The 22,004-nt window shown below is 46.1% G+C and overlaps 1 protein-coding gene across 7 annotated transcripts in view; it reads left to right on the top strand.

The window, feature by feature from the left end:
- Positions 1 to 22,004, top strand: part of LOC135110652 (uncharacterized) — a 205,615-nt gene that overhangs the window by 131,577 nt on the left and 52,034 nt on the right. For all 7 annotated transcript variants that reach the window (XM_064023204.1, XM_064023203.1, XM_064023202.1 and 4 more), the window contains exons 4-5: positions 1,381 to 1,420; positions 10,516 to 10,561. In XM_064023204.1, coding sequence (XP_063879274.1) covers positions 1,381 to 1,420; positions 10,516 to 10,561 — 86 coding nt within the window. The remainder of the gene's footprint in view (positions 1 to 1,380; positions 1,421 to 10,515; positions 10,562 to 22,004) is intronic.

The following is a 22,004-nucleotide window of genomic DNA, read 5'->3' as shown; positions in this document are numbered from 1 at the left end:
AATTAAGTCTGCTAGTGTGAGTTTTTCTGAAGTTTGAGTTTGGTGTTAAGTGTCAGGAAGGTTTGTCAGTGAATGTGTAGGGTGAATAGATACCTACCTACCTATCTACCTACATACATACATACATACATACATACATACGAGTATATATATACATGCTTCTCTTACTCACTCATATATTCATTCACTCACTTACCACACACACACACACACACACACACACACACACACACACACACACACACACACACACACACACACACACACACACTTATCTACCTATCTCCATGTGTCACGTAATTCTGGGATCTCATTTCCGGAAAACAAAGAGAGAAGAGAGAAAAGGAAGAACAGAAATGCAAAGAGGAACCGAAAATTTCAGGTTCGCAGTTATTAACTTTTCTCTTCCTCTTATAAATCGTGCAGGGGGGAACCTCGATGAATACTAAACACCAAACACTGTGACGCTGGAATCTGCAGTCATTCAAATGGTAAAGCATGTTAATAAAAGATAAAACGAAAAAAAATATGAAGTTAGTAAGAAATATGCACTTTATTGTAGTCATATCTTTGCATGTTTTATTCCTGCGTGTCAGCGCTGACGGAGAACCTGAAGTGTAATTAGTAGTGAGGCGACGCAGGTAAATATTAATTGCCTTATCACTAAGATAGACTGGCAACGGCAGGTGTCGGTCAGTGGGTGCAGCTGTGTGTGTGTTGAGAGAGAGATAGACGTGTAGGTGTGTGTGTGTGTGTGTGGCTGCAAGAATGTATGTATCCTGGCGTTAAGTGAAGTACTGTCAATACTCCGAGGACTTAATCTGTGCCTTGTCTGATGAAACGCTTTGATTAAGGTAAATTTGATGACGTAACAGGAAGCTTTGGCATCACGCAGCCTCGAAGAGATGTAATAGCCTGCATGTACTGAAATTCAACTTATTATTCACGTCCATCACAAAGAAATGCCCGTGTCTTTGAGTGTTGGCAACCAGCACTCCGCCTTCCTGCTGCAGACAGACTTCAACGCTCGTCTGTAGTGATCCAGCGCTGCCCGTGAGTGGCTGGGCGGCCCGAGTGCTTCCCCTTGCTCTCCCGCCGGTGTCTGAAGGAGGCGCAGGAGTGAGGAGGAACTGACATGGAGTTGTGAGGTTAATTTCAGAGATTTTTATATTTTATTTGCCATTACTGCTTCCTCCTCCAGCTGATACTACTAATAGTAATACCTTCCCCGTGAGAGTCGGTGTCTGAAGGAGGAGAAGAAGTGTGGAGGAGCTGTGAGGTTGACTTCATAGATCTTATGTTCCTCTGTTTGCCATTGCTACTTTCTCTTCTTCCAGCTGATACTAATACCTTAATTATTTATTTTTTTCTTCTTTTCAGGTAATCGTCGTTGTCGTCGTTGTCCTTCACGGCACATCAAGTAAGTTAAACTGTAGTGGCTTTTCTGTTTTCTCACCGACTTTTACACAAACATAGACAGGCCAAGTGATACCAAAAAATAAAAGAAATAATTAAAATACCATGAGAGCACGGAAGTTAACATTACATAACAAACTATTTACTCCTGAATTTATCGACTAATCTAAAAAAACGCCCAGACGCAACCCATAACTGGAACCTGTGAAAAGAAATAGCTGGTAATTTATTAAGAAAGGTGGAATTATCGCCCCTGTGGAACGCCGAGAGAATACCATTAAGAGTCTGATCGCGGAAACGTGTTGAAGGCTTTGAACATGCTCATTCTAAAGGGAAGTTCCTGTTTTCCCTTTCGTATAAATTCTGATGATGGTGAGGATGTTAACAATTGTAGTTGTAATAGTAGTATCAGTAATAATGATAATAATAACGATAATAATGATGATAATACTAATAATACCAGCAGCAACAACAGCAACAATAATGAAAAACAATAACAGATGGCGGGCTTGAAATTTCCTAGTAAACCAAACATGATTTATTCGCACGAAACAGGAAGGAAGTGAAACTGTAAATTATTTCCTGTTTCTTTTCTTCTAATTATATACGTCCTGCATCTCCCATTTGTCATTTACGAAAAACACAAGTAGTAACAGTAGTAGTAGTAGTAGTAGTAGTAGTAGTAGTAGTAGTAGTAGTAGTATAGTAGCACCATCACCACCACCATCACCACCGCAGCGTATTTCAGTTATCTTTTCAACACCTATAATTAAATACAATATATCTACATATTGCATCATTTTTTCCCCCAGAATTGACGTCACGGATATCTGTCGTCGTATCACAGCCTCTGTTTCCATATAAAATAGAAGCACTATCTGTTCTTTCACTCGTTCATTTGTTTCCTCCCCTCATTCCGTTCATCGTCATTTCTGTTTTACTTTCATTATTTATTCATTCGCTCGCTCATCATACATTTATCATCCATTACTTCCGCTTCCTTCATTTGCCTTCCAGCCTCCAGGAACATCGTGGATGTGTAGAGGAGGTTAAATTTTGGGAAAAGAAGAAATATTATTGAAGGGGGTAGCAGTGAGGTGGGGAGGAGGAGGAGGAGGAGGAGGAGGAGGAGGAGGAGGAGGAGGAGGAGGAGGAGGAGGAGGAGGAGGAGGAGTGAAGACAAGATCTAGAGGGACGTAACATGATGAGAGAGAGAGAGAGAGAGAGAGAGAGAGAGAGAGAGAGAGAGAGAAGCGGAGGACAGGGATAAAAATCGTGATAAAAAAAGAAGAAAATGACATAGAGAAGGAGGAGAACACAGAAAAGACTATATACAGAGGAAGAAGAGGAAGAGGAAGAGGAGGAGGAGAAATACCGGAAAGAAACAACCAAGAAAGAAGAGAAGACAATAAAGAAAGAGAAGAGAAAGAAAACGAAGGAAGGAGTGAAGAGGAAAGGAAGAAGAGCAAAGAAAAAGAAGAGAAGGAGGAGGAGGAGGAGGAGGAGAGGAAGGGCAAGTAGCATGGCAGGGAGCTAGACGGAAGGGAGGAAGGGTAAGGAAAGGAGGAGGAGAGAAGAAGGGGGGGGAGGGCCGACCGCACGACCCCCCACGACCACGCTGACAGCCCAGACAGACCAGACAATGGCTTTGGGACGACCCACTGATGACGCCTGCCGATGGGGGGCGCTGGTGGGGGTTAGGGGGGCGGGGGGTTGTGGTTTGAGGGGCCAGAGAAAGGGTGGTGGTGGTGGTAGTGGCGCGGATTTAGGTAAAGTGGGTGTAATGAGGGGTAAGTGTACACACACACACACACACACACACACACACACACACACACACACACACACACACACACACACACACATATCCTTCTATTCCCTCTTATGGCCCCTCCTCCTCCCTCTCTCCTCCTCCTTCCTCCTCCTCCTCCTCCTCCTCCTTCAGCACATTATCCCTCCTATCCCTGCTCCCTACCCTCCTATTTCTCCTCTTCACCCTCATCTCTCCTTCAGCGGCTTTCCCCCTTCGCCCGCCCTGACTTCCCCCTGACCCCAGCTCCCCCAGCACCGCCCGGGGGAGACGCGTCTTGGCGGGTGACAATGTTCATGTACGTCAAATGGCTGGAGGAAAAAAAATAGATGAAATGAGTAGATACAGACTCAGGAAAGGACGGAATCTTGAAGAGACTCACCAGAAAGGATCTAACCCTCTTCCTGCTGATACCTTTGTCCCTTGAGCCTTACTGACGGGGGTGTTAAGGATCATTTCTCCCCTTACCTTTCCCTTACCTACCTCGCCCTGCCTCCCGCCCTGGTAAGGTGGGATAGCGTGTACGTTGGCGGAATATTAAGCGTTGCATGTTGAACAGACCCGCGAACAGAGAACGGTAGCGAGGGTAGGAAGAGGAGGGGGAGGAGGGGGAGGAAGGGAAGAAGGGGAAGGGAGAGGAAGAAGTATATGGAGGGTATGGGTTTGTAGCGATGATGGGACGGTGGAGGCGGTGGAGGGAGGGTGGAATGGGACTCCCTTCTGGGTGAGGAATGTGGGAAGGGTGGACATGGGAGGGGATGGGTGGAAGGGAAGGGTTACAGCCGTTGTGTCAGGGGGAGGGAGGGATGTGATGGGGAGAGGAAAAGCGTAGGTGGAAGAGGGGGCAAGTGGGAGTGATGGAAGGAGTGGAAGGGGTGATGTGGATGTGGTGAGGAAAATTATGATGAGAGAGAGAGAGAGAGAGAGAGAGAGAGAGAGAGAGAGAGAGAGAGAGAGAGAGAGAGAGAGAGAGAGAGAGAGAGAGAGAGAGAATTTGTGACTACGGAATTACGTGGAAAAAAAAATGGATATACAGGAAACGTTTCGTAAATAAATACTGGAACACAGAATGAAAAAAAAAATCAGATAGGAAAATTATCACAGGGAAAACAACAAATTAATTCCCATACAAGAAAAGGAAAGTGAAGGAAAAGAAAGGAAAACGAAGAGAAAAAGAAATTAGACTTTGCTATCATCATCATCATCATCATCATCATCACCATCATCATCATCATCATCCTTTTCCCCTTCTCTTTTCCTCAATCCCTCCCCAAATTCTCCTTCCCCACTTCTCTTCTTCCAGTCTTACCCTCTCGATACGTGACCGTGAACCACCACCACCACCACCACCACCACCACCACCACCACCTCCTCTGCCTCCTCTTATTCTTCGTGTTGCTTTCCATTTCCCTTGTTTTATCCCTCCTTGTTCCCACTCCACCTTCTACTCACTACTTCCACCCCATCCTTTGCGGTCGCTTTAGTGTAGCCTGCTAATAAAAAGTAGGGCGGAGGAAGGTAAGAAGGGAGGGGGTGGGGCAAAGGTGAGGGTTGACTGCTACTTCTGAGTGGTAGTTTGGTGGGGGGTGGGGTAGGTGGGGGTGAGGAGAGAATAGGGAGGAAAGAAAAAGGAATGAAAGGATAGACTAAGTATGGATAAAGTGGGTGGATGAGGGATAGGAAATGGTACAAGGATGAGAGGTGGTTGAGTGGTGGTACGTGGTATTGCTCCTAGGAGAGTGTAAGAAATGGTAGTTATTGTCGAAAATTTTTATACGAGTAAATAGTGAGGTATAACTGATGAAAATAGCAGCAAAGTCTGATATATCAAGTGCAGGTTTAAGATTGTGAGAAGAAAATTGGTGTAGTACGTTATTTTCCTTGACACACACACAAACACACACACATAGACACATAGACACAGTGGCAGACAGGAGCTGTGTATGTCCCGTAGGTTTGCCTCACACAGCTCCTCTCCTGTTCACCACACACACACACACACACACACACACACACACACACACACGAGCTCGGTGTAGCACAGAAGGGAAGTGGACTTTTTCCCAGCAGTGTCATTATTTCAGCGTTCGATCTCATCAGCACTCACTTAGTCAAGTCACGTACATATCTTTCTCTTTTTTTTTTTTTTCTTTGTTTTTTTTGTTTTTGTTTTTTTTCGTGTGTGTGTGTGAGGAGTGCGGACGGGAAGTGAAGGAAGGAGGTTGTCTGGAAAGCGTAAGATTGCTATTGTTACGCGTCCAAAATCCCGGCGGTGCAGGAGGTGCGGCGTGGCCCAGGCGGTCCTGCACGGCTTGCTTTGGGGCCTCCTCCAGACCCCGCTGCACCCTACACTGCCTCCCAGCCCTGTCCTTCTGACGCAGCAGACACACATACACACTCCACCAGGGCCGCCCGTCTCTACTCCGGCACCCGCCACGTTCACAGTCACTTCTACAGCCACCGCGCAGCTCACCTCGCCGCCCTGCTCGTCCCCTCATTGAGCGGCCCGTGCAATGCATGTGCTGTGTAGAGGCGGCCGTCAGAAGTGCTTTGGCCGCCCTCACCACCCTCTCCACCCTCGCCTGCACCACTCACCACTGCAGAGTCTGGTGACTTTCCCCGCCAGCTACGCCTAGAAGCTTCCATGACGCGGGTTGCCTTGATGCACCTTGTCAGCTTCCTCGCCTGCCGGCAACGCCACGCCGACTGCCCGATGGTGGCGGCGCCCCGCACGTAGACGGGGCGCTCCTTGACATGCAGGGCCAAGCAGGCGCCGCGGCATTGGCTCTGAAGCTCCAACACTTTATAATCATCCTGTACTCATCCTTTACCTTCTGGCGGGCCCTTGCTACCCTCCGCCGCTCAAGAATGGATGCCGCGGCTGAGTAGGCTTCTGGCTCCGTACTGAGGTGCCCACCTTTCGTGGTACTGGCAGCGTGCATGGTGTGGCTGTGCAGGTGTTCCTGGCTGTCTTCAAAGTAATATTTTTTTGCCTCCTTTGTCGTGTGGTGACAGCTGCTCCTGTAATACTTACGTACTAGACTGTTTCCTGCAGAAGCACTTTAAAACAGGAAATCGCGTACAGTAGCTGAACTCTTCAAATAGCAGAAAGTAAAACGTGTAAGATTATTATAACTAAAACTCAAATAGCAACTAATAGCGGTGTTTAATAAAGGCTGGTTAGGAGTAAAACCCCAGCATTCCACCACAAAACCAAAATGAACGTGTACAGGTCATGCTATACGTACAGAAGCGCTAATTGACGCAGAGCTACAGAACAGAATGGCGGCCGCAAGCTGGGCGACAGGCTGCGGCAGGCGGGCAGAGGTGGAGACAGGACGAGAAATGAAGGAGACGAACAACGAACTGGAACAGAGGAACGACGGAGTGAAGCAGAGGAAGGGCAGACGACAGACTGAGACGGCAGACAAATGAGGCAAAACAGCACGTATGCAGCCTTGACAGATGTTCGATAAATGAGAAAAAAAATCATAAACCAACAGCACAGAGTTAACCTTGTCATTCCAGCCTGTGCAGTTGAGACTAGACCAAGCTGCCTCAGTCCAGCGGTGACCAGAATACACACGAGTTAATCTGGAGAGCGCCGCAGCTCGTAACGCTCCCCAGAGTCCCATATTGTCAATTAAGGGAAGATCAGTGGGTCATGGTTACTTTCATAACGCCGCACCGTCACCACGAAGCCCTTTACCTCAGCAGCGACAACATTACCAGCGGCAACATTAAACTTTTATTGCACCTCAAGTAGGATCGTGTTCCAAATTGTTCTGTGTGATGCTTACGTGTGTTCTTGTGTTCAATTCTGTCAGATCTTGTATATTTTCCGTGGAGTATTGTGATTTTTTTTTTTACAGTTTTAAGAATAATTAGAACAACTTTGGTGATAGTAATAACATTTGCAATAGTTAAGTGGTAATTATTAAATATATAGTTTAAAAGAGAAGGAGTAAAGTGGTAAAATTATTGTTATTATTATTATAAAACAACGACAACAGCAATTACTACTACTACTACTACTACTACCACTACTACTACCACCACCACTACCACCACCACAGCTATCACAATAATAATTACTGGCGGTGCCTGGCGAGGCGTCGGGGGCGAGCAGTGATCCCTGGCGGCCAGGCAGGCGGCTTCGTGCGGCGTGAGAGGGAAGAAAAAGATATATTTGTTTATTCCCTGGTTTTCTTTTGCAGCGTAGCCGTAGGGTGTGAAATAATCCTCTCCGCATCTCCTTCCCCCTCACCCTTCCCCATGAGCCTCTTCCCCCTCCTCAGCTCCCCGCCGGCACCGCACACCACACACCACACACCACAAACACACGCCCCTTCTTCCCTTATGGCAAAATTCGGGTTCGTAAAACTGGATCGAGGAAATCTCAAAATCCCCGGCCGAACTTGGGTAAAAATGGCTTGCGGGGAGGAAGAGAGAGGCGGAAAAAGAAGAAGCGAGTCTCCGCGCTCAAAAATGGTGTGCGGATCGACGCAAAATCCCGCCAGTTTTATCGAGAAGAAATCCCTTGTTCGCACTGGTGGTGGTGGTGGTGGTGGTGGTGGTGGGGTGATTTTTTTCCTTCCGGTGGTGCAGTTAGTGGTGGTGATGGTGGTGGTGGTGGTACTGCATAGTCCTTCCTTTTATGTGTGTGTATGTGTGTGTGTGTGTGTGTGTGTGTGTGTGTGTGTGTGTGTGTGTGTGTGTGATTGGTAGACACATGTTTCCAAGATCCTCTCTCTCTCTCTCTCTCTCTCTCTCTCTCTCTCTCTCTCTCTCTCTCTCTCTCTCTCTCTCTCTCTCTCTCTCATTCTACTCTCTATCCACCCTTTCCTTCTCCCCTCCTCTTAATATCCATCCCTCTATACCTTTCTCTGCCTCCCTTTCCCTCTTCCTCTTCCGCTCGCTCTTCCTCTCCCTCTCCCTCTCTCTCTGCAACCTTTCCCTTCGCCTCCTTTTTATCCATTAGTTTCTTCTGTTCACTTTCATTCATTGCATGTTTTTATTTTTTTTTTCACCGTCGCCTCATGACCGCACAGTTCCCAGCCTTTTCATGAGCAGAGACACAAACTGACAGCCATTCAAACAGACAGCAAAGTAAATAGACAGGTATACACAAATGCGTGTAGACAGGGATATAGAAAGGCGGTGAGGCGGACAATAAGACGGGATGTTGATGCTTGTATTTCTCTCTCTCTCTCTCTCTCTCTCTCTCTCTCTCTCTCTCTCTCTCTCTCTCTCTCTCTCTCTCTCTCTCTCTCTTTGTAGTGTATAAATAGTCGTTTTTCTTCGTTCTAGAGTTGTATATAATTTTCATCTCGAGTTTTCAGTGATTTTTACTTTGATTAATGGATATATACTTGTAGTGAAGCCAACTTTATCTATCTTTAGCTATATTTTCCTATCTATCTTTCTTTATAATTGCTTGTTTATTTTTGTATCTATTTGAGTCTACTCTGTCATTGTCTATCAGTCTCTCATGTCTATATTTAATCTTACTTGTCCTTTGTTCCCCTCTTACTCCTTTTAATAACTTAGAAATGGCTTCCATAGTGCTTCTTTTTGTAAGGTATTCTTTTTATATAGATATGTGCTCGCTCTTGTGCGAGTCGTCCAAGTACCGAGCGGCTTCGAAAGAGGGAACTGAACCAATACGACTCGCCCTACGTTCCCTTTGCCAGTGTCACCGCGAGTGTTCTGAGGTGCACTGGGGTGTAAGATTCTGTGCATTCTAGAACTCTTTTTACGTCCAAGATGTGCGGGAAGTAGCAACGCCCTACCTACAGTTTGTCACCAGCGGCCCGGCGGATATATTGAGCAGGCGGTGAGTGTACAGACGTGTATTCGTTGTGAAATGAAAGATTTGTTCAGTCGTGCAATGCTGTCTCACATAAACTGGCGAAGGGAAGTCCTCACCGCAAATCGTGTCCATCAAAACTTGATTGACTGGTGGAAAGTAGGCGGCGCGGTTTCATAGTTTTAATCAATTTTGGTGACCAGGAAGGTGTGGGTGAGGTGGTGATCTGCCGCTAATCCTTACCATCCCTCCAGCCTTTCTCTCTCTCTCTCTCTCTCTCGAAAGTTACACGAGTTTTTAACGATGTTTCTATGGTTCAGGTGACAGATTAACAATGTTTTGTACATTATTAACAATAAAAACACCCTTGAAAACCCGGCTACTCATCTCTATGGCCTGGAAAACAGTCGTGGTAAGAGAGCAAAGTGTTTCAGAATACATAAGAAGAACATAAGAACATAAGAAATAAGGGAAGCTGCAAGAAGCGACCAGGCTTACACGTGGCAGTCCCTGTATTAAATATACCTACCTATTTCCACCTATCATCCCCATCCATAAACCCGTCTAATCTTCTCTTAAAGCTCCCTAATGTCATAGCACTAACATCAGGATTACTAAGTCCGTTCCACTTATCTACCACTCTATTTGAGAACCAATACATACAGCCTTCTTATAATACAATCATCAGCTGAGCCTAAGATGCGTTCGGTCGTCTGCTCGTGTACAGGGAGAGCACTGATGCGAATGCTCTCTAGACCATGACGTGTTTATGACGTCCAGTATTAGCGCATATCTGGCCAATGCCAAGACAGCACGTCACCCTGTCGACAGACGAGAACCACATCAGTACAAGGCAGACGTCACTTCCAACCCAGGTACCATCGTGATCGGGTGGAATAAGTGGAAATACATACTATTTGCAAGACGATTCATCTGTATAGTAAGTACATATGCCTGATAAGGTTATATTGTGTTTGTGTTATTAATGTCCTTGGGGATTTTGATAGTTTAGGTTCGGTTAGATTAGGTTAGTGCTTTAAAGGGGGGAAGAAAATCAGGAAAAAAGCAAAGAAAGGTAATAAAAGTTAAAAGCAGACCATGGTTTATAAAGAGAAAGCCGTGAAATTAATAAATCGTCTTCATATATGAGAGACTGAGAAAGAGTTCGCCATCTTGAAAATCATAGAGGAAAAATATACATAATAACAAAATAGAAAACAATTGATAAAAAAGCAAAAAAAAAACACGAAAAATGTAATGGAAAGTGATAATAGTTAAAAATGGGTCATGTTTTATAAGAGAAAGTTCATAAATTAATTAAATCCTTTAAATAACAACATAATAATTATCTCTCTCTCTCTCTCTCTCTCTCTCTCTCTCTCTCTCTCTCTCTCTCTCTCTCTCTCTCTCTAACCTACTAACCTACTATAATCTAACCACCACAACCACCACCACCACTCAACCTCTTCTACATCCACAGGACACTCCCAGGGCTGAACAGTCACTCCCTACCAACTATCAGCTGCGTGAGTATACTATCTTACTATGGTCACGATCTAACTACTGTAATGGTCTGTACGGTCCACCCACCCATCCACCCAGTCAGTCATTCACATCCATCCACTCAAATCCATTCATTCATCCACTGACTTACATCAAACCTACATCCATGAGCCTGTCCATCTATCTAGCCACCCATTCAATCTCATCCATCTCATCGACCCGCAACACTGACTCACCCATCCAGATATTTATTTTTTATCTTTCTGGACTTAATAATGTTTTTTTTTTTTATCTTATTTATCTTACACAGCAAAATTTATCCATGACTTGCAGTACAGTGTTAATTTTTCGGTGTGTCTTAATGCAGCTTCTTACTTTGACCCAGAAAACTTAATTGGTAGTTACTCTGTCGTAAAGTAACATTGAGTATAGATTTTGATGCTTAATTTATTCTCTTACTCTCCTTTTATTGGTCACTGAGCCTCTTTGTAATAATCTCCTCCTCCTCCTCTTCTTTTTCTAACTCCTCCTCTTCCTCCTCCCCTTACTCCATCTAACATCCTACCAGCTTCTGCTCCATCTTCATTTCCTCCTCCTCCTCCTCCTCCTCTTCCTTCTCCTCTTCCTCTTTCTCTTCATCTTACTACACAACCAGCACCTCCACTAAAAACTACTACTACTACTACTACTACTCGTAGCCTGTACGTACACCTGTGAATGAATAAATATATGAATTAGTAGGCAGTTAGTACGGTTGGCCTCATTTCTTTCCGCTCAGTCCAGTCACACAGTAAGAATTGGAATATACGAGACAGCAATCATCTGCGGCCTTCTAACCATTAATTATAAGACATACCGTTTATTACTTATCACCACCACCACCACCACCACCACCATCACCTGTCACAATACTAATAAGAACAATAAGGATAATAACAAGAGCAGGCTAAGATTGTAATACTTCCCTTCTGTAGGACAAAAAAAAATATCATCCTCTCCTCCTCCTCCTCCTCCTAACCTATGACTATATAATATTAGGAGCTTGTCATTGCTTTGTAATTGGTGTGGAGGGAAGAAAAGAGAGAGGAAGGAGGTAGGAAAGGAAGAGCAAGTGGGTGATTAGCCAGAAGAAGAGTAATTGCTGTCAAGAAGAAAGAGGAGGAGGAGGAGGAGGAGGAGGAGGAGGAGGAGGAGGAGGAGAAGGAGGAGGAGAAGGAGATATTAGAGCACTGGGAGGAAAGGAGAAGGACGCAAGGAGAATGGGAGGGACGGGATATGATGGGATGGGAAAGGAAGGGAAGGAAAGGGATGGCGGTCACAGGAAGGGAATGGGCGGTTGGATCTGATTGGTGATGAGATGGATTTGAAGACCAGGATGGGAGAGAACAATAAAATAAATAAGGGGAAATTATAAAGATTAAGAGAAAGAGAGGAGAGGAGATTGTGCGAAAGAGAAGTAAGAGGGTCAAGAGGAGAAGGAGGAAGAGGAGGAAGAGGAAACGAACGAAGGCGAGATTGAACGAAGATAAAAACGAGGAAAAGTATTGAAAGGGAATTAAGAGGAGGTGATGATTAAGTGGATGGTAGAATGAGGTAGACAATGACTGAGAAAACTGAGAGAAAGGGAAAGTACACACACACACACACACACACACACACACACACACACACACACACACGGGCAGAAAGAGCTGTCACCTTTACGCTCACCTCCAGAAGAAGCAGTAGTAATTACACACACTTACATCCATCTCGTCTCCGCTATTACAGGACATCAGCCTTTATTGGACACGGGGGGAGGCCGAGGGTTGTAATAATAATCATGGACGGGAAAACTAATTAAACGACTATGACACGATCACCCTCACCGCTATCACCTTCACTGATCCCCCTGATCCCCCCCCTCCTTCCCCTCTCACCACTACCACTACCACCACCACCACTACCATCATCATCATCATTCCACCCACCTCACCTGCGCACCTTTCTTTCTTCTGTGTAATGACAGCTCTCTTTCTCTATCTCTCTTCTCTTCTTTCCTCTTCTACTCCTCCTCCTCCTCCTACCAGCACTACCTCCTTGCTCCTACCCACTCTCCTCCTCCCCCTCCTCCCATAACCACTGTCATTACCTCAGGCGTGTAATTCTCCCAGTGGTTTATAAAGAGACATAAGGCGTATAATTGGTGGGGATGAGTCTTCCTGCGGTCCGGGGAAGGCAGCGGCGTTCTCTTCGCTCGCTAAGATGACTTGCGGTAGGGCGGGAGCGTTGCAAGGACCCCAACGAGCAGCGAGGGTTAAGTCTTTGCTACCCAGCGTTCATGGCAGGATTTGTCGTGTCTCCTGTGTTTGACTTGGCCGGTGGAAGTGTCAATAAGCGCGAGGATTTATAGTGAGTGTGCGACGTGGAGGGTGAGGCGGGGGAGGGTGGAGGCCGTAGGGGGTGAGGGAGGACAGTGTCTGTACGGTAGCAGAGTCTGACTGACGCACATTGCCTCCTCCACGTGGACCGACAGGAAATTGGGAAAATGGTTGTCCTTCAGATTTTTTCTTTTTTTTCTGTGACATTTTATGGGATGTGTGTGTGTTGTCCTTTCCTCGCTGTTTGTCCTCTAATCCTGATCTCTCCTCGTCTGCCTGCCTGCCTCTTCCTCCTCCTCCTCCGTGGCCATGGCTCCAGTTCCTCCTCGCTTTACGCACGACACACAATTCACTTAACAAACTATGCATTTTGAGCCACTTAGTTTGCCGCGTCAGCCGATATTTCAGCCTCGCAGGACGGGGCGGGCGGGTCGCGGGGGTATCGGGCTGCCCACGGGGACGGGCCTCGGGACAGCCCCGCTATTTGGATTGGGAGATTTGCCTGTTGCGCCCCAGGAGGAGGAGAATTTACACCTGGGAGGAATTTTTGCTGTGAGGAGGACAGGGAAGGGTCATTCCCCCCCCCTCCTCCCGCCGCCTCCTGTGTTGCTACTGCTCTGCTCCTGTTCCTACTGCTACTGGTACAACTATTACTACTACTACTATTGCTACTACTACTACTAATAATAATAATAATAGTAATAATAATAATAATGATAATGACAATTTAGTAGTAGTTGTAGAAGTATTATTATTATTACTAACCTACTACTACTACTACTACTACTACCACCGTGCTCGGGTGATCCTTGCAGCGGGTGTTGCTAGACATGCAAGGAAGCGATCGGCAGCTGGACCAGACCCGCCGCGATTCCCAACCTGTTAGTCGCTGATTGAAAAAAATGCATAATGGTACACGAAAGACGGTCTGCTAGCTACGTTTAGTCCGCATGTGTACGTGTGTGTGTGTGTGTGTGTGTGTGTATTTTGCGTCGGTGAAAAAATTATATTAAAAAGTTCTATTTTGAAGTTACAAAGATAAAGGATATGAATTCTCTCTCTGTCTCTCTCTCTCTCTCTCTCTCTCTCTCTCTCTCTCTCTCTCTCTCTCTCTCTCTCTCTCTCTCTCTCGATCATGATAGCCAAGTACAATAATTCTTTTTCTCACATTTCTCCTCATGGTGAATTAGTCCCTCACAAAACACACACTCATCACCACCTCTGAAACCATTACCATCAACACCACCACCACCCAGCACCACCACCACCAGCAGGAAGCTACAACAGACCACCACCACCACCACCACTACCAGCACTACTACTACAACTATCACGTCACCACCTTGCTACAAATGTACCTTCCGCACACCACCAGAATTACTACCAATACGAAAAACTACCACACTACTTTACCTGCCCAAGTACACCTTATGCCTGCCGCCCTCCCCTGCCTGCCTGCCTTCCAACCATCCTCCCCGACCACCCATCCCTCAAATATCACCCCTGTTACGTGTGTGTCTCGAGGACGTGACCAGCATGGCATTGAAGACTCGGCAGGAAATAGCTATTGGCCTGTCTTCCCTCTTGTACCTCCTCCTCCTCCTCTTCCTTCACCTCCTCCTACTCCTTCTGTTCCTCGTCCGGCGACACAGCGCTGCCATTAAGCTCGCACCTCTTACCTGCTTCCTCCTGCTTCTTGATCTACGTGCATTGGAATCCGTGTGCAGGTAATCGCCGTGTGTCGTGATTTACACCCACCTTGCTTCCTGGGTTGAGAAGATCAGGTTTGTGTGTGTGTGTCTGAGAGAGAGAGAGAGAGGGAGAGGGAGAGGGAGAGGTAAAGGTGTATTCCTCCAGCATGTATTTAGGTTTCCATAATTATGACGGTCAATCAGCCTTCTCATATATTATTTTCTCCTCCTCAATTATACGTATATTCTTTATTTTATTTATTTTTTTGCACACACACACACACACACACACACACACACACACACACACACACACACACACACACACACACACACACACACACACACTCTCAGTCAGTCAGTCAGTCAGTCAGTAACTAAAATCCATTATGTGCCATCCCTTGCAATATTAACACACACACACACACACACACACACACACACACACAAACGTATAGTAACTTCCCTGTACAAAAAATTATATCCTCGGCCACCTTTATCATATTCCCTCGCGTCAGTAAGACATTCCAATTTTCTCGTCAAATAGTCTAATTGGCGAGTGTCCGATTTTTGTGCCCAGAACCCGACGAATAGGGACAGGTGGCTCTAGGGGACCACAGGCAGACAGACAGACAGACACTGGAAGATGGAAGGTTCTTTGGGAATTGGAAAGATTAGTGTAAGTGGTTGGGGGAAGGTGGAGGTGGGGGAGGAAGTGGGGGAGGTAAGTTGGGGTTGGGATGTAAGTGTGAGCTCTTTTTTCTTGGGGGAGTAGAGGGGAGAGAGCACTGGGGGGTAAATGTTTGGTTTGTTCCCAGAGAGAGAGAGAGAGAGAGAGAGAGAGCTAGCCGCCGCCCACACCGCCCACACTCTCCCGCCCATCCGTCAGCGTCGGGAGAGAGGGGAAAAAAATATAAGCAATTTAAGACAACTCCGCAGGTCCTCGGCCGCGAGTGATTAACCTCGCCATAACCTGAAACATGCAAGGCCGCCTCCCAGGGCATCTCCCGGGCGTCTCTGTCTTCCTTCTCCTCCTCCTCCTCCTCCTCCTCCTCCTCCTCCTCCATTCCTTTGCTTTAATATTTTACGTTTCTCTTTCTTGGTCCTCGAAGCGATAAGCAGAGTAGGAGATAAGGCAAAAAAATTAAAGTTAGCAAGGCCGGCGGAGTGGATACAGCGGCGGCCAATATCCATATGTTACCCAGCGTGTCAGCAATTAAATTTTCCATAGTCCTTTGCATCAAAACACAGAACTTTATGGATCTTTGGCCCTTCATATCAAGATGGCCGTCCCTTCCAGAGACCCACCGTGGCCGCCCTTCGCGGATCCCCTGTGGCCCCTGTGCGTGGGGACGTAAGGGCCAAGGCGGCCTCAGGAATGCGGATCGGGTTGCGCCCTGACTCGAGGTCCGTCTGAGATACCAACTAAAGTGGTTATTAAAGAAAAATCTTCCAGCCTCAGACGCTGCGCCAGACAGATGCAGGGGCGCCTCGCCGCTGTCACACCCGCCTCGAGGACCCGTGGGTCACACCGCAGCCCCGTGACCTGCGTTATGGCCCGACAAGACCCAGTTTATTGAGGCCACGGATTACCTTGTTATCTGCCTCGCCTCCCCCAGCCCCCTCGTCACCCTCCCTCACCTCCGCACCCGCCGTCGCATCGCCACTCGCCCTCCGCGCCGCGCCAGCCACAGACGATACATTCTGACACTTGGACCAAAGCCTCCGACGCGGCACGGACAGCCATAACCACGTCAAAACGCGGATGATTTGTGCACCAAAATATTCCATAGTGGCCCTTGTCTACACGGGCTGAACCTCCCCCATTACTCCCTCCCCTGCCTCCCCCGTCACTCTCCCATCACCCCCACCACCACTACCATCACCACCACTATCCCTCCTACTCTAGTGTCACCCAGAACCAAGGTAGATCATCTTTTAGGTAGTCTTCCTCCTCCTCCTCCTCCTCCTCCTCCGCTTCCTCCTTTACCTCTTCCTTCTTCCCCGGGGCTGGCGGGTGACGGGTGTCCCAGTAAGGTGGGCGGCGGGCAGGTGGGCCAGGTCGGGGCGGAGGCTAATCAAGATTCATAGAAGGTGTCACGCGGGGCAATTATCATTTCTTCATCATCGCGGGGAGGAGCGCGGCGACCCGGGACATTAGTGATGAGAGAGAGAGAGAGAGAGAGAGAGAGAGAGAGAGAGAGAGAGAGAGAGAGAGAGAGAGAGAGAGAGAGAGAGAGAGAGAGAGAGAGAGAGAGAGATTAATTTCGGGTAAGGTTGTAGCGTGTCTGTGTGGGCAGTGGGGGTCTTCACGGTGCATCACTGTGGAGAGGCTGTGGAATGTCCGTGTGTCCTAATGCCTATCTAAGTGGTCTCGTGTCATCGTGTCCTCGTGTTCAGTTAGTATTAGTGTCTTTCCACGTGTTCTAGTGTTAGTTGTCCTCGTGCTATTGTGCCCCTGTGTTGGTGTTCTTCTTAGGTGACTTTCCTTTGTGTTCTCTTGTGATAGCGTCGTCGTTTTTTTTTTTTTTTTTTTTCGTGTTAAATTGCCCTCATGTTCTTGTGCTCGTGTCCTCGCCTCCTCGTGCTCCAGTGTTCTCGTTTCCTAGTAATCTACCTTCCTGTCGTTGTGTCGTCCTCGCATCCACATCATTCATTTGTTATCGTGTCCTCGCGTCTCCTTGCTCTCGTGTGCGCGTCCTCGTGGCCCGGGTGACAAAGAGCAAGCTTCACGTCGCCCCTTGCGGTCTGTCTCGGTTTTGTCTGAAGAATATACAATGAAAATTTTCCCCATTATTCTTAGTATTTAATGATATATAATTACCCCTTTACACATCCATCATTCCTTGTCTTCTCTTCCTCTCTCCTCCCCTTTTCCTCTCCTCCCCCTCTCCTCATCCCCTCCTTTTAAGTCATTCCACTTCACCCTCCCTTCTCCTTCTTCCGCCTCCCCCTCCCCCCCTTCCCCCTTCCCTTGCCCTCCCTCCCATACACCTTACGTGGCGGTAAATCTCCTTGTGGAATTTCTTTTATCATCTGCTTCACTGTTTAACCATGAGAAGGTCTAAGGAAGGGGGAGAGAAGGGGGGGAGGGGGAAAAAAGGGGGGTGAAGGAGGGGTGGAAGGCAGTGGGGTATTTTCTTGTAATGGCGTCCCTACTTTGCCATTTCCTCCTACTCCTCCTTCTCCTCCTTTACCTTTTCCATTTTCCTCACCTCTTATAGCTCTCTTCCTTACTTCATTCAGTCTCTCTCTCTCTCTCTCTCTCTCTCTCTCTCTCTCTCTCTCTCTCTCCTCTCTCTCTCTCTCTCCTCTCCTCTCTCTCCTCTCCTCTCTCTCTCTCTCTCACCTTTGTCACTTCTTATTTTCCCATCGCCGCTTCAATATTTAGTTAAAAGACACAGAATTTCACTTTTTTTTCCCTCCCATGTTGATCAAGTGAATAATCTTCCTTCCTCCTCCTCATCCTCTCACAGCGTCAAGGGAGAGAAGCGGCGAAGGAATGACTATCCACGTATTCCCTCCCCCTTTAGTTAAATACAGAAAAAGGTTATTAAAATGGTCCTCAGCACTTGGTAGACAAACAGACCCACGATGTTAGTAGTGAGGGAAGTGTGTGTACCCGCGTGTGGAGAGAGGGAGTGGTGAGGGGTGTGGGAGGGTGCGGATGGCCCGAGGAAGGAGAGAACCAAGAGAGCCAGAAGAGATGAAGGAAGGAAGGTAGGTAGGTAGGTAAACTTTCTTAAGGGCGAGGGAAATGTAAGGGAGTGGAAGGTAGAAAGGCATTAGATTGTGCGAAGAAATTTGAGGAAAAGGTTGAGATTTGACTGAGTAATATGGGTAGGGAAAATTCTCTCTCTCTCTCTCTCTCTCACTCTCTCTCTCTCTCTCTCTCTCTCTCTCTCTCTCTCTCTCTCTCTCTCTCTCTCTCTCTCTCTCTTAACAGAAACAGGTAACACAAAGAGCGATAGCCTCCCACTTATCTTTTTATCTTTATGTACAAGTATATTCTGTAACTGCATATTCATCTATTATCATCTGCTATTATCACTAAACTATCTTCATATCCATTTTTTCCTTTATCTTTCCCTCACTCACTCACTCAGATCCTTCACTCACCTCATTCTGGCATCAGCTCTCAGTCAGTCAGTCAGTCAGTCAGTCAGTCAGTCAATCAATCACTCACCTGCATCTTCACCTGTTTGGAGGAGAATGCGAGGTTGATTAGCTGTTGATTATTTTTGTGACTACAACTTAACACGTTATTAACATTCCCCTCACGCCTTACTGTTGCCTCTTGTCAGCAGCTTCGCTCGTCTGTGCGTGTGTTATATCAGTAGTGGTGGTGGTTAGGATTTGTCATTTTCTCTAGCAAGCTTTCCTTATTCATTCTGTCATTTGTTACCTATCATCGTCTCGCCTCGTTTTCTTTGATAGCTCCTCGTCTTATCTTGTCCTCTTGTTTTCTATCTCTTTCTGCTTTTATTGTTGTGTCCCTCGTATCATCGTTGACCTCGCTTTCTGTCATATTTCTTCCTGTTATCTTGTCCTTCCCTTGTTTTCTGGCCGTCTTTCTCCCTTTTTATGTTTGTATGTTCGTTTTGTGTTGTTTCTTGTGTTCTTTCTTCCGTTACATTCTTTTTTTTTATTTTGTTTCGTCTTGTTCTTTCTCTTTCATCCTTGTTTCTTTTTTTCTTCCATTTTCTTTTATTTTTTTATTTTTTTTCGTTGTTTTTTTCTTTTTTCTTTTTTTTATTTCTACATTTTTTTTTCTCTATCATTCTTTTGTTTCTTATTCAGTATCTTCCATTCTATGATTTCCTGCTATTCTTTCCTTTATTCCTTCCTTTTCTTCTACCCCATCTTTCTTTTTTTTTATTATTCATTCTTCCTTCGTCCATCACCTTTTACGTTTTTTTTTTTTTTTCACCCACCCTTCCGTCTTCCTCCCTTCCTTCCATCGTTCCTTCGTTCCTTCCTCCTCCTGTCCCTCCCTCCCTCGTACTCTACTTCCTCCACCTTTCTTCCGGTCCGTCCTTCCTTCCTTCCCTCCCTCTTTTTTTCTACAGCCCAGCACAAAAGCGGCGCCCATATGGCATGTAATCAAGCTTGTCATAATATTAGAACGAAATCATCTATTTTTTCTAACATTATATACGTATCTATGGTAAAATTTGTTTGGTATTTTTTTTTCTCCTATTTTTCAAAGGCTCGACATGTGACGGTCTTCTCTTACCGGTTCTAATACACTTAGTCTCTTCATTTCTAGATTATTTGTTGTCACAATCACGCACGTTGATCATTTTGTATGTAATGCGGACTCTTCAATATTTTTGTAGTCTGTAGAATAAAGAAAATTAACCTTATGTTCGCTCTCTCTCTCTCCTCTCCTCTCTCCTCTCTCTCTCTCTCTCTCTCTCTCCCTCTCTCTCTCTCTCTCTCTCTCTCTCTCTCTCATTTATCGATTTTATTATTATTTTTTTCTACTTATAGATTCTCCCATTTGTTTTTGTTTTTCATTTGGCAATTACGAATAACATTACCCGAGTTACAGTTATCATATTTTTGTTATTTTTTGGTAATAAGGCTGTGCACTCCTCAAATGCACAAAGGGGTATTTCTCAAAGCGCATAGAAATATTACTGAACATAAATAAACATCACAATTCTACCAGTCACTCTTCTCAGTAGGGAATCTAATATCGCTGCAGTCACCGTTGCTGCGTTTGGGAATATTCATGCACGCCTGTCCGCCTGTCCATCCCTGGCGTGTAGAGGAGGCAAGGGGACGGAGGTGGGAGGCTGGAGGGTCAGGGTACGGGTAAGGGGAAGGGGTCATGGGAAGGGGGTAAGGGGAGGTGTGTCGACTGTTACTGACAATGTTAATTAAGGGAAGCCAAGGGACAAGGGGGCAGCCTATTCCTTTGGCGCGACCCTTGTTTGGTGGGTCACCCTTTGTTACGCAGGCCCGCCCTTCATTTCTCTCTCTCTCTCTCTCTCTCTCTCTCTCTCTCTCTCTCTCTCTCTCTCTCTCTCTCTCTCTCTCTCTCTCTCTCTCTCTATTCGCCTGTGGTACCCGCGAGAGAGAGAGAGAGAGAGAGAGAGAGAGAGAGAGAGAGAGAGAGAGAGAGAGAGAGAGAGAGAGAGAGAAGCGTGAAATACCTAATAAAATAAATGAACTAGATAATTTAATAAGTATATGAAACAATATTCAATAATTTAACAGGAAATTTAAAGAAGAGAAGAGATAAAAGAAGAAAGGTAGTTTATGTACTATCACAAATCACCTGGTAAGGGCCAAGACGTCTGCTGCAGTATACTCTATCCGAAATTCCCTTGTATAATATAAAATAACGACAGGGAGTTTCAGAAAAGACGCGGCAACACACAACAAAACATTAATTAATAAAATGTTGAAGTTCCCACAGGTAACAGAAATTAATAATCAATACAGGTGATGACTGAAGACTCCCTTTACACACACACACACACACACACACACACACACACACACACACACACAGAGAGGAGGAGGCAGGACCCATCATTCACGCCCTTCCGACCGCCCAAATTTCCCGTGACGTCCCAAAAGGCTTCCTCATAACCCCAAGAAGACGTCCCTCGGTGTCCTCGTTCCCGGTGTCCCTCAGGGTAATAATCCTTCACCCTTCCTTGTTTGATATCAATAATAATCGGCGGTGGGGGAGTATTGTATGGTGAGGACCCTCCCCTACCCTTCCCTCCCCTACTCTTCCCTTCCCCTTCCTCCTGTACTGTCCCTCCTTCTCTCCTTTACCTTCCTTCCCCTTCCCTCTTCAACCCATCCGCCCGTGAAGTACGGCTACCTGAGGGAAGGACGGAGAGAGAGAGAGAGAGAGAGAGAGAGAGAGAGAGAGAGAGAGAGAGAGAGAGAGAGAGAGAGAGAGAGAGAGAGAGAGAGAGAGAGAGAGACTAATGGGCAATGAATACAGTTAAGCCATACACAAGAACAGGCAGTAAAATCAGTCAGTTAGATAAAGTGAGATTATTTTTTTCCGTAGGTTTAATTGTGCAAGACAGTATGACACACACACACACACACACACACACACACACACACACACACACACACACACACACACACACACACATTAATTCAGGTCGTGAAATAATACACCAAAAAAACAAAAACAAAAAATAGATGAAATAAACAAGACCAAAAGTACCCGAACTCGTGGATTCCTTTCTTTCATCCCGCTCATAAAACCTGAAAGAAAAAAAAGCGAAATAAATAACAGTAGAAGGATAATTGCATTTGATTGGCCACAGAAGCCACCCTATTAGCAAATCTGATTGGCTGACAAGTCTAGTAAATCACAATTATCTATTTTTTAAGGTCCCTTGGTAAAACTTGACTCGCACTAACGAAAACTAGGG

This window comes from Scylla paramamosain, chromosome 20 (assembly GCF_035594125.1).
Source record: "Scylla paramamosain isolate STU-SP2022 chromosome 20, ASM3559412v1, whole genome shotgun sequence".
In the NCBI taxonomy this organism is placed as follows: Eukaryota; Metazoa; Arthropoda; class Malacostraca; order Decapoda; family Portunidae; genus Scylla; species Scylla paramamosain.
The sequence above is the reverse complement of the archived record's forward strand: the minus strand, read 5'-3'. Positions and strand labels throughout refer to the sequence as shown.